Raw genomic sequence first — 12062 nt, 5'->3', positions numbered from 1 at the left:
CAAGGGGAAGGGATTATAAGGGCATGTACTTTAGGGGGTGCAAACTTGAGGGCCTTTTTAGAGTTCTGCCTACCAAACCCTCCTCGGCCTTGGTTTACAAGTCACCTGAGACCACTCCATCTAAGAAGATGGTCCTCTCCCTGTGTTATTTTCGTCATTTCACTAGGGTAACTCTGATCACTATTTTAAATAGTTCATCTGCTGATTTGTTTATTTGTTTGTTATCTGTCTCTCCAACCAGATCACTAGTCCTTTGAGGAAGGGACTCTACCTATTTAGTTCTCCATTGTATTCCCAACATCCAATAATGTGCCTACATTGTGGTTGGCACTCATTAAGTATTTGCTGAATGAATGTGAAAGGTCACGAGCCGGCCAACAAAGGGGATCATTCAGCCTTGTTTTTATGGTTGGAGAAATGCTCTCATAGGGTTCAGAAGAGCAGGGTTAAAAGAGCCGTCCATCAGTATGAGCACGAGGACGGTATTTGAACCCAGGCCCTCTCAACCATTGGGCCGCGCTGTCTCCCTCACTGCCCTGCTCAGCTGTCAGGCTTTAGGCACTTAGCCAGCTGGGGAGGAGACTAGGCAGTGACAACTTAGACTGGCTGCTTTTCTGTAAGAACACTCTATCTTTCCTTTGAGATGCTCTAGGTAGTAGTTCCTAACTAGGGACACACTTCAGATTGACCTGAGGCTCTTTTCCAGATTCTGGTTCTGTAGGTAAGTCTGGGACATGCATATTTTTGGGGAAAAAAAACCTAGAGAATTCTGTTTGGGATCCATAGTTTGAACCACTGCCCTTAGATAATTTGAAGTTCCTACTCCTATTGTTCAAAGCATCTTATAGCCTTGGTATTTAGGGACAGATTCAGGCTTCCTTATTAATAGGGGGTGATTTTTAACCTTTGCTCCTTTAAAGCCCCTTGTGTTCCAGGCAGTTGGGAAAATGTCATTGGCTTTCCAGCTGCTGTAGAAGGCAAGGTGCAGAGTGTCACGCTTGGCCACTGCAAGTGGTGAGAGAAAGACCGACTGTTGGTGGTTCGGAGGAAGGAGGAGAGGCCTTTCCCGGTTCTCAGTAAGCTGCCTCACCCCTGGCATTGGGATTGTGGAGGTTTTGTCCCGCCACTAGGCTATGCTGCTCCCTCATCTATGGGTCTTACTTGTTCAGAAGCTGCTTCCTTCTTCCTTCATTTCTCTTAAACCCTAACAGAGGGGTGAATTCAATCAGGTTTAGTAATCTCTACCTGAGACCTAACTATTAATTATTCCACATGATTGGTGCCTACTGTTCCTACAATGCACATATTGTATTTCTCTGTTTAAGGGAAGTTGCATTTGCCAACTTTTTATTGCTTTACCTAGCTTCTTGGCAGTCTTTTTTTTTTTTTTTTTTTAAATAACATTGGTAGGAGTTCAAAGGGAGTCAGAGATAAACGATGGCATGCCCTTTTGACCCAATGGAAGACTCTTTAGAGCTTGGGAGGTTGTAGAATGGTCACATAATGAAAGGAAAGGAGGAAGGGGTGATGTCGACTGGTAGAGAAAAAAGCATAGAAGTTGAAATGGTAGAAGGTTGTAAGAAATGGACTCAAGGGGTACAAACCTTTGAAATAATTTCTGGCTATCCCTTGCTTATACCCTTAGATCCTCTCTCAATGAAGTCATTTCTGTGTCTTTCTGGTCTGTTCTCAACGTCAATGTCAAAATAATGCTATCCGTTAGTTTTTCCTATGTCCCCTTTCTTCCTGGGCCCCAGAATGATCCTAACGTTGATCCTCAACCTCCACGCAGAATCATGGACATCTTTCCTGGCCTTTCCTTCTGTTTTCTGGCTCAGCGTTTCCCACACTGCTTTTGGGGCATTCTTTCAGTGGTCTGTAAAAATGTGGGGAAAGTTTTTGACCATGTCCTTCTTGGCGGAGAGCCTTAATATCCACTAGGATGTGAAAGGTTCTTTTTAGTCCTCACTCAGGAACTCTTTTCAAGTTGCTTCAACCCAGTGTTTATCCAGCCTCATCTGAGCACAGAGCACTTCAGAGGGGGCACCCTGCAGCATATTGGTGGACAGCATTGACTTGTTGTTGTTGTTTGTTTTTTAATATAATTAGACTATTTTTTAGAGCAGTTCTAGGTTCCACAGCAACATTGAGCATAAGGTAGAGAGAGTTCCCAAATACCCCCTTCCTCCTCCCCTATGCACAGCCTCCCCCACTGTCAACATCCCACACCAGAGAGGTACATTTGTTACAGTCTGTGAACTTAGATTATCACGCAAAGTCCAAAGTTTACTTTAGGGTTTGCTCTTGGTGTTGGACATTCTGTCACTTTGGACAAATGTGTAATAACATGTATCCACCATTGTAGCATCATACAGAGTAGTTTTGCTGCCCTAAAAATTCTCCGTGCTCCGCCTGTTCATCCGTCCCTCCACGCTAACCTCTAATCTTTTTCTTGCCTCCTTAGTTTTGCCTTTTCCAGAATGTCGTATAGTTGAAATCATACAGAGTATAGCCTTTCAGATTGGTTTCTTTCACTTAGCGATTTACACTGAAGTTTCCTCCAAGTATTTTCGTGGCTTGACAGCTCATTTCTTTTCAGTGCTGAATGATATTCCATTGTCTGGATGTACCAGGTTATTTATACATTCACCTACTGAAGGGCATCTTGGTTGCTTCTAAGCTTTGGTAATTAGAAATAAAGCTGCTATAAACATCCATGTGCAGGTTTTTGTGTAAACATAACTTTTCAGCTCATTTGGGTAAATACCAAGGAGTTCAGTTGCTGTATTGAATGGTAAGAGTCTGTTTAGTTTTTTAAGAAATTGCCAAACTTCCAAGGTGGTGTCCAAGTCTTGCAAGGTGGCTGCACCGTTTTGCGTTCCCACCAGCAGTGTTTCACAGTTCCTGTTGCCGCACATCCTGATCAGCATTTTGTGTTGTCCATGTCCCAGGTTTTAGCCATTCTAATAGGTACATTGCTATTACTTATTGATTTGGTGATTTATTTCTTTAAGTCCTGGGGGCCACTTGATTGTTTGCAAGTATTATTTATTAATATCTTTCATGACATAGACACTAAATTTGAGTGTTGACTTTGGAGCCAGACATGAAAGTTTGAGTCTAGGCTCTTCCCCTCCAACTATCTGAGTTTGGGCAAGCTCCTCTACCCCTCTAGACTTGACTTTGCTCATCTGTACTATGGGGTCAAAACATGGATCCTTAAGATTGTGGTGTAGATTCAACAAGATTCAACAAGGCTTAATACAGCCTCTAGCACGTGGTGAGTATTTGTTAAAAAAACCAGCAAGTTAGAAAATACTGCTCTGGATGCTGTGTGTATCCTCCCAGGCGGTTACTCCCCCCTTTATTTGATCTGTGTATCCCTGTCTCCATTTCCAGGTCACAGGCTTGCCATGTCCTTAGCTCCAGTTGCCAAGGGTTTTTTTACTCTTTTTAAGAAACTATTGAAATTGCTTTAAGAATCTTTCTCTGAATTATTGAAAACAAATTCTTGAATTCTTTTTGTCCAGTATATGATCTTCCCTGACATTGAGTCTCTACGATGAATCTCTCTGTGAATCCTTGGATCTCTCTGTCCTCTGTGTCTCTCCCTCCCTTCATCCGTTCCTTCCTCCCTTCCTCTCCTCCTCCTTCCCTCGTCTTCTCTACCCCCCCGCCCCACACCTTCCTTTTCTTGGTAAATGTTTATTGAGAACCTGCTAAGGACCAGAGATTGTGCTAGTTGCGGGACATATAAAAATAATTAAGATGGGCTCTCTGGCCCAGGGAGAGCACATTGGAGCCGGATGGCACATGTGGACGCGTGAGGACAGGACTGCACGGGGTCGGAGCCTCAATCCTCGATCATTGCTCATCCCTGTGTTACTTCATGTAATGTGCTCCAGTTCACTCAGCTGTTCACGTTACCAGTGTTGTCTGGCTTGCATCATGAGCTCCCTGTGGAGAGAGATGAAGCCCTTGTACAGCCAGGGCCTCGGTACACAGTGATCAAAGATTTATTCAATGACTTGTGCACAAATAAGGGCAGCAAAGAAGGCAGGGCATGTGTACACAAACCGCAGAATGAAGACATTTTACATGCAGTTTGCAGACAGGTGCCTTTCTTGATTTTTTCCCAGCTCCTGTCACATATAGAGAAACTTCGAACTTCAATGATAGATGATCTAAATAAGAGTAATGTTTTCTACAAGAAAAGGATAGAAGAGCTGGGGCAGAGACTCCAGGAGCAGAATGAGCTGATTATCACTCAGAGACAACAGGTATGTCTGGGTGTCTATTGGCACTGTGCTTCTTTAAGCACTACAGTTTGTCTAAGAACATGTGTTTTTATTTTAGACCATTTTTAAGTCGAATAAGATAAAGAAGATGGAATATTTTTTCCTCTGTGGTTGTTTATAAAAGTAAATCCAATAAAATAGATTTTTTAAAAACATTTTAAAATACTGTAAACAGATTTATTAAATTAGAATTAAGAATAAATTTGAAGGCAGATAAGCATTTCTTTTGGTGATTACTTTAAGAAGCAACCAAATGTTGCTTTTATAAAACTTGTGCCTCCATGTCTTTAAAGTCCATGCGTCCTGTGTCTTTGGAGGATTTAGTATAAAGGTTAATTTACTGAGTACCATATCTGTCCATTATCCAGTATGTCCCTGTCTAGTTTTAAATGTGTATCGCTAGACGACTGTTTTTCTTTGCAGATTAAAGAGTTTACCAGTAAACCGTTAAACAGTGTCAGTGAACCCAAAGGTAAGTGGACCAGGGTCCCAGAGCTAGAGGCAAGGTGGGCCTCCCTAACCGTGGGCTGGACATCAGAAGAATGTGAGGCCCCAGTGGTTTACAGTGCTTAAGATGGCATTCCTCTGGTTATTTCTCCCATCTCCAGCACTTCGTAGCATTGTGACTTTCTGCCTCAGTTTCCTTGGTTCCGAAGTTGGAATATTAATAGTAACTTCATCATAGGCTTGTTATGAGGATTACATGAGAGAACATGTGAAAAGTGCACCTGTTGAATACTCATAATTGTTAGCTATTGTTAATGACTTTAACCTCTTAATTATTCTAAAGTACTGTAGAGGCTTGCTGCATTATTCTCAGTTGTGTTTGTTTGGGATTAAAGATTTGTTCTAAGCATAGTGGGGGTATATACAACCTACTGACTGTAGCAGAGCCACCTATCTCTGGATCATTCAAGAGCTAGTCTAGACAGATGACTGGGAGCCAGAAGTTGAGGGTCTCACAGTAAAGCAGAGAACTTGCCTTCTGCTGAGTGATCCCGGTCTTGGTTCCTGCACGTCTCAGGTTGTTAAGGAATCTTTGTCTACTTGAGGGAAGCCAACTGGGGATTGGTGATGGGTGTATGAGCTGGGTTTCCTCCCAGTTTCTGGGGGCCAGGGGAGATAGACTGACGTATCGTTTTCCTCTTGTTTTGAGGTAAAGCTTTGGGAAGGGCCATGGTTCCCCATAACTTCTCTTTGAATATTGAGAGTTCACATAGTGAGGAATGAATATCTGTATAATTATTTAGATACCACAAATATTTGACTGAAAAGTAATTTTAGGAAAAAGTTAGCTTTGAAAGGATTTGTATTAAGCATCTTACTCTATTGGGCGAGTTGTTTTATGTTGGTAACTTTTCGTTTATTGTCTTCTAGGAGGGAAAAGATTAGGATTAGCGTTGCCAGAATATAACCCGTAGCTTGTGATTTTTGTTATTAATTTATTTTTTTGTTATTTCAGGGAATCCTTTAACCTGGCAAACTTTTGAATCTAAGCCAACAGTCCCAGCTGTACCTAGTAAGTTTCTGTAATAGGCTCAGGATTCTAAAGACATTTTTTAAGTGCTAAACCAATATGTAACTTCTACTTATTACTCTTAGGGACTTTTCTTTGGAAATCAGTGTGTTTGGAGATTACATAGTGATCTTTTTGTTGCCTGGCCGTTACTTAGTTCTAAAACCCAAGATTGTAAATATCCAAGTGATTTTGTGGTGATTTCGGTTAGCCATACCTATTCTTTTGCAGTTTGCCTAATAAAGGGATGACTAAAAATTCTTTGGCATTGCTCCAGTTTGTACTTTTGGGTTTCCCGAGGTAGTAACACTGTGTGACGATGTGACTCTGTATGATGGCCGCCACATTGGGCCCCTGTGAGACTCAGCGCTGCCGGCTTTGAGCTAATGTTCCATCAATCACTCACTTGAGGTCAGCTCAGCACAGCTATCTCCCCGAGCTGTCAGAATCTGCTGTATTCCAAAAAGACATAATATGTACAGTTTAGAAATGGACACATTGTTTCCTTAATACTGGTTGAAATATTTTTGTTTTCATTCAGGAAAAGTAAGGGAGAGGAAGAGAAGTGTGGGAGGAGGAAGTAAGGGAACAGGTGATTGTGGGCAAGAGAGGACGTGCCTGTGCACAGGGATCTGACCACTGAGGGGCCTGGACTGAGGCTGAGCATTGAGTGACAACACCTTTCCCATGGGCCCAGGACTGTGTACTCATGAAAGGACGTTGACGAGCGTGTTTGGGAATTTGGCACAATTGACTGGAAAATGCTAATGGTTTTAACTGCTCAGATGCTTCTTGAGGCCTCTTGATGTTGCTTCTGGAAGCTGAACAGGTTGAGAGGTGCTGAGGAGGGGAGGGGAGTTTAAGCGCCAAGAGTAGGGCTGAGGGGAGAGTAGAAGCTGGACTTAAATCTTATGAAATAAAGAAAAAAACCACATTTCAGAGAAATGTGGAAAGGTTAAAAGGCATTAAATTATTATTGTTTATACTTGGCTCAACATTGGAACAGTATTGTGTTCCAATAAAACTTTATTTACAGAAACAGGCGGTGGGCTGGTAAGTCCCATGGGCTATAGTTTGCCACACAGTGATCTAGATTATGCAAATTGAAAAGAGGTTTGAAGGCCATTATTTCCAGAATTGTTAGCAATTTACCCATAGTTAGGAGTTGAACACTTTCACCAGTGGCCATTGAAAAGACAAAAAATGTATGCCTATGGACGTAGCTAAGGGCTGTGGCCTGTTTTTTAGAGTAGGGTTACAATTAAATATATATCTTAATAAACTAAAGGAAGAGTAAACTAGTAGACAAATAGTCTAGAGAGAACCTCAAGTAAGAATTGTCACATCTTGGAAGGGAAGCTATGTAATCTAATTTTCTGAAGATATTTTGAAGTAGAGAGCATTTAGTCTTAGGTGAATCCATACTCCTCTCTAGAGGCTACGGCTGAATTAGTGCCTTCTGACAGTATCTTCCAGCACAGTGATTGGGGTATTTTTTCAGTTGGTTTATTGTACATGAATATTCATAGCAGTTTTATTCATAATAGCCAAAAAATGGAAACAACCCAAATGTCCATCAACTAATGAATAGGTAAATAAAATGTGGTCTCTCTGTCCATACAATGGAATGTTATCTGGCCATAAAAATACATGCTCATGCTGACACATGCTACAATGTGGATGAACCTTGAAAATATGATGCTGAGTGAAAGAAGCCAGTTACAAAGGACCACATGTTGTATGATTCCATTTATATGAAAGATCCAGAATAGGCAAATCCATAGAGAGAGAAAGTAGATCAGTGGTTACCTAGGGCTGGCAGGGAGGGAGGAATGGGGTAAAGGGTACAGGTATTGTTGAGGGAGTACGTGTGATGAAAATGTTCTAAAATTAGATAGTGGCTTTGGTTGATACTGTGAATATAAAAACTACTAAATTGTATATTTTAAAATAGTAAATTTATTTCAATAAAGGTGTTATAAAAAATTGGTTTAGCTTAGTTGGTATAATATGTTTGTCATTTGATACATTGGTCCCTTACTGTCTGTATATATCTTGACTAATTTGAGAGGATTTGGTTATCATCATATCCAGATACCCTTTACTTACAGAACACTGAGCTTTTTCTTTTTATGCTGTTTCAGTGAATGCCCCAGCCCCACAGACTTTGGATGCTAAATCAAGTCTAACCATGGCACATGGTAAGTTTCAGCAAAGTCCCAGCGTTTTATGCGCAGTTTCCACCCTGAGTTAGATAACTTATTAACTGAAAGCATTTGTGTGGCGGTAATTATGCAAAACAGAACACATTTTAGTGACTGCAAAGCAGTCAATAAAACTGCAATTTTCATATGTGCTATTATCATAAACTGAACATACCTACCAAAGTCATAAGGTAAAAAATGTATATGTTGCTGGGCTCACAAGTAGAGATTTTAACTTTGAGTGGTACTTTGATTACTTATGATTTTTGGTGGGAAGTAGTAGGTATTGGGTAAGAGGGTGACTTTCTACTAGACCAGCCAGCCAGCACATGCCACAGGGCAAATGTGCTTGTTTTTATAACTTTCAATGTGGCAGCAAGTCACATTTTTTAAACAGTTTCAGTGATTGGTTGGGAAAATCTAGAAAAGACATGTGATGGAAACCAAAGGAAAAAAGTAGGAACCACTGGATGAAATCGCTGCCAGGATTCAGCAGTTGGGCCAGGCCACACGGTGACCATTGTTATTAACATGACCCAGGAGATACGCTGAGTCTTTGTAGCCATATTCTATTTTTATACTGTTAAGGTACTTACGGTGTTTGTAGTATGTTATTTAATACGTTGTTTTCCTATGGTCTGCTGTATATTAAGCAAATTAAGATCGGAGGGGGACTGTCTTTTTCCTGTCTTACCTACAAATGCTTCTGGAATCTAATTACTTTATTCCAGTTTTCTTCTTAGACTTTTAATTAGAATTAAATCCATGGTCAGTCGAGTCAGACTTTTTGTCTTCATAAATATTGTGGTTTGTATGTCATGGCCTTTCGTAATTATCCTTTTTACTCACTGACTGACCTGTGAAGTGTTTATTCCCCTTATTTTTTTCCTAAGATCATTTCCGGTGGATCGATTCCCTTGAGTGTATGCTCACAATATGAAATGTATAAATTCTCCACATACTGGATGTTATTATTTACAAGTGTTTGGGACCTGCAGGTTTTCTTCCTTTGGACCAGTAACAGATAAAATGTGTGTTGGACCTATGTAATTTTCTTTAATATTGTATATACAAGAAAATTATTTCTGGCAGTTATTCTCTATTCGTATTATTTATGTCAGGTCTAAAATCTCTCTGTTGCCTCCCTTTTTAGTGCTGATTTTTATCACTCGTGGCCAGCCACTTCTCTTGTACTTCCACAGTGTGTTTTTAGTTTCTTTTTCCTTTTTTGTCTACTTTGTTATCATTAGCCTTCTACGTGACATTATACAAGGTCCACATTTTCTTTGTTTTATGTTTTGGTGTCTGATAAAGAACTCATAGACTAGGTTTGTTTAGCTCTCTGGGCTTAATTCAAGGGCCCTGACAAATCCACCTGTTCTAAAGCACTGTGTTCCATGTGGATCCTGCCCTGATTGGACCAAAGCCACATGAATCAGCCATACTCCTTTGCTGGCGTCTGCTAAGATTGAAACACTGGTTTTAAATGCCAGCCAGACCTGGCACGGGGCCTGTAGCCCTTGGATTGGGATCAAAGCTGATTGGGGAGCATCTCAATGAGCAGGAGCAAGGAGGAGGCTTGGCTGAGGCCCATTGACCTGCCTCAGCCATGGCAGTGTCCCCCACTGTGGGGGAGGCAGGGGCAGTTAGTCATGTATTGCATAACATTAATTAGCTCGATTACCTCTCTACTTTTCCTTTTGTTCCATCTCAAAGTTTGACGAGGTTCTTTACCATGAACAATGTCATGATTACCCACCATCTTAGGCTGGGTTCCCTGGGAAACAGACTCTGAGGCAGAGACTTGCAGGTGGAAGGTTTTTTGGGCAGTGCCCTCAGACAACACCTGTGAGAGAAGCAGGATTGGACGGAAGGGGACATTGAACCTAAGTGCATCTGCCTGGAGGTCTCAGCAGAACTTACCAGGAGCTAACTCATTTTGGAATTTTCCTGGCTTGAGGCAATCAGTTATCACATGTGGGTTGCGCTGGGTTTAGTGGAGAGTATAGGCTCCCTTCAGCTGAGACAAAGCAAAAAGTAGAAGCAAAAGAGAGTGGGAAAGCACTAGATGTGAATTAATGGTGTGGATGAATTATTTGGCTAAGCATAGAGTATGCAGAAGAGATTTGAGGGAATAAGGTTGGTTGAGACTGTTCCTGGCCACCACTGCGTCCCAGACAATATCTGTTCAGGGCCATTCTTTTGGCACTGTGTAGCTGCTGAATGTTTTTGAGGTTGGGCATGGTAGGATTGGAGAGCTAGGCCTCGAGAAGCTTAGCCTGACCAGAGTGTGTTCAAAAAATCAGAGCTGGGGAGACCAGTTGGGGATGGTAGTAATAGTCTGTGAGATTCCTTACCGAGGAAGAGGAAGTGGACATAACAGCTGTTCAGTGGAATTAGTGGAAAGGCTGAGCAATTGATTGGGGGCAAGGGCAAGAGAAGGGTCAGAACATGATGAGCTCAGATACTGGGTGGATGGTGGTGCCATTTAGAGAAGTCTGGAAGACAAACCCAGCAAGTAAGGAGGCTTCATGGTTTTGTGTCCAAGAGCCTGGACTTTGGAAGCAGACAGTCAGGATTCACGGTTGACTCATGAAACCGTAGGCTTAGGTTTCCTTGCCTGCCAAATGGGGAAAATAGTAATGGCCACCTCAGTGGGCTGTGCTAGGGATCAAATGAGGCAGGGGCTTTGGAGCAGGAGCCACTGAGCAAGCACTGGCTGAATGTTAGCTTCTAGGGTAGGCATGATGAAGTCCAACAAAATCAGCCAGTGGAAGAAACAGCTGGGTAGAGATCTGGGCGTTTTAATTCTGGAGGCAATGGTAGGAAACTGATGTAAGGATTTTTCTGGAAGCCTCCAGCAAATTCACAGGAGAAACCAAGCCTCTGAGAGTTTCAGCTCTCACCCTGAGATCTCGGCTCAGACAGGACGTGGGACATTTGGAGGCTGGAGCTGTGGCTTATAAAGCATAAGAATGGCAGGCCCTTCCCTCCCCTCTTGGGACATCAGCCTGCAAGTTTGGGGAGCTGGGGTCTGGTGGACCTCACTTGCTCAGCCTTTATTGTAGGAGCCCAGGTTCAGGGATCTGCCCCTCCCCCAGAACCCTGGCCTCTGCACCACAGCAGGAAACGTCAGGATTTTGAGTCTATCCTGACTCAAGAGAAATAAGTCATAGGACTATCCCTGTAATATAATGATAATAAGTATGCATATGAGGATTTTGTGAGATTTCATAGAACTTTTCCTCATAACTTTATTTTTGTCATTTTCTTAAAGTACAATAGAATATAAACCATGTGACTTTTAAAGAACCAAAATTAGCTATCCTCCTAAAATCTCTATTTTCAGCAGTTCAAATGTAAAATAGTCTATCTGTGTAACTTTATTTTTTAATTTTTTATTGAGATATAATTGAGATCTAATATTATATTAGTTTTAAGTGTGCAATCTAATGATTTGGTACTTGTATATATTGCAAAATGATCGCCTTAACAAGTCTCGTTAACATCCATCACCACACAGTTAGAATTTTTTTTTCTTTATTTGTGTAACTTTAAAATCTTGATGCTGACTAACAAATTTGAAAGCACATTTTTGGTGTTCAGCATTTGTGGTACATGGAATTAAATGCTCCTTTGTGGGGCCATGTTCATGTTTCAAAATTAAAGTGAACTCCTATTTACTGATAGACTATATTCCAAAAGTTCACTCGAAAGTAGTTTAAAATGCATTTCTCCCATACAGTAAATGTAAGATATGTTGAGTAGGTTGCTGAACACGCTATAAAAGCCTGTTTATGTATACGTAAATATAATATAAATATTTGTTTGTATACATTTGTGTGTGTGTGTATATATTTGTATATGCCTAAAGTAGAATACCAGAAATACCCTTTAATAAATTAAAAGCCAGGCCTTCAAAGTAGGAGGCATTAAATCTGAGATAATACCTGCAAAGCACTTAGATCTGTGCCTAACAGCCTGGTGAGCACTGAGTAATGTTGGCCATTACTACCCTTGCCAGTCACCCACCCTGGGGTCTGG

The 12062-nt window shown here is 41.3% G+C and overlaps 1 protein-coding gene across 7 annotated transcripts in view; it reads left to right on the top strand.

Annotated features, from left to right (window-relative positions):
• Positions 1–12062, top strand: part of DZIP1 (DAZ interacting zinc finger protein 1) — a 56727-nt gene that overhangs the window by 26672 nt on the left and 17993 nt on the right. For 4 of the 7 annotated variants that reach the window (XM_044779805.2, XM_044779802.2, XM_070520043.1 and 1 more), the window contains exons 11-14: positions 4140–4280; positions 4722–4770; positions 5761–5817; positions 7959–8015. In XM_044779805.2, coding sequence (XP_044635740.1) covers positions 4140–4280; positions 4722–4770; positions 5761–5817; positions 7959–8015 — 304 coding nt within the window. The remainder of the gene's footprint in view (positions 1–4139; positions 4281–4721; positions 4771–5760; positions 5818–7958; positions 8016–12062) is intronic. The other 3 variants (XM_044779806.2, XM_044779804.2, XM_070520042.1) reach the window with 1 other exon arrangement.

This window comes from Equus asinus, chromosome 11 (assembly GCF_041296235.1).
Source record: "Equus asinus isolate D_3611 breed Donkey chromosome 11, EquAss-T2T_v2, whole genome shotgun sequence".
NCBI lineage: Eukaryota > Metazoa > Chordata > Mammalia > Perissodactyla > Equidae > Equus > Equus asinus.
This window is presented reverse-complemented; position numbering and strand designations above follow the sequence as displayed.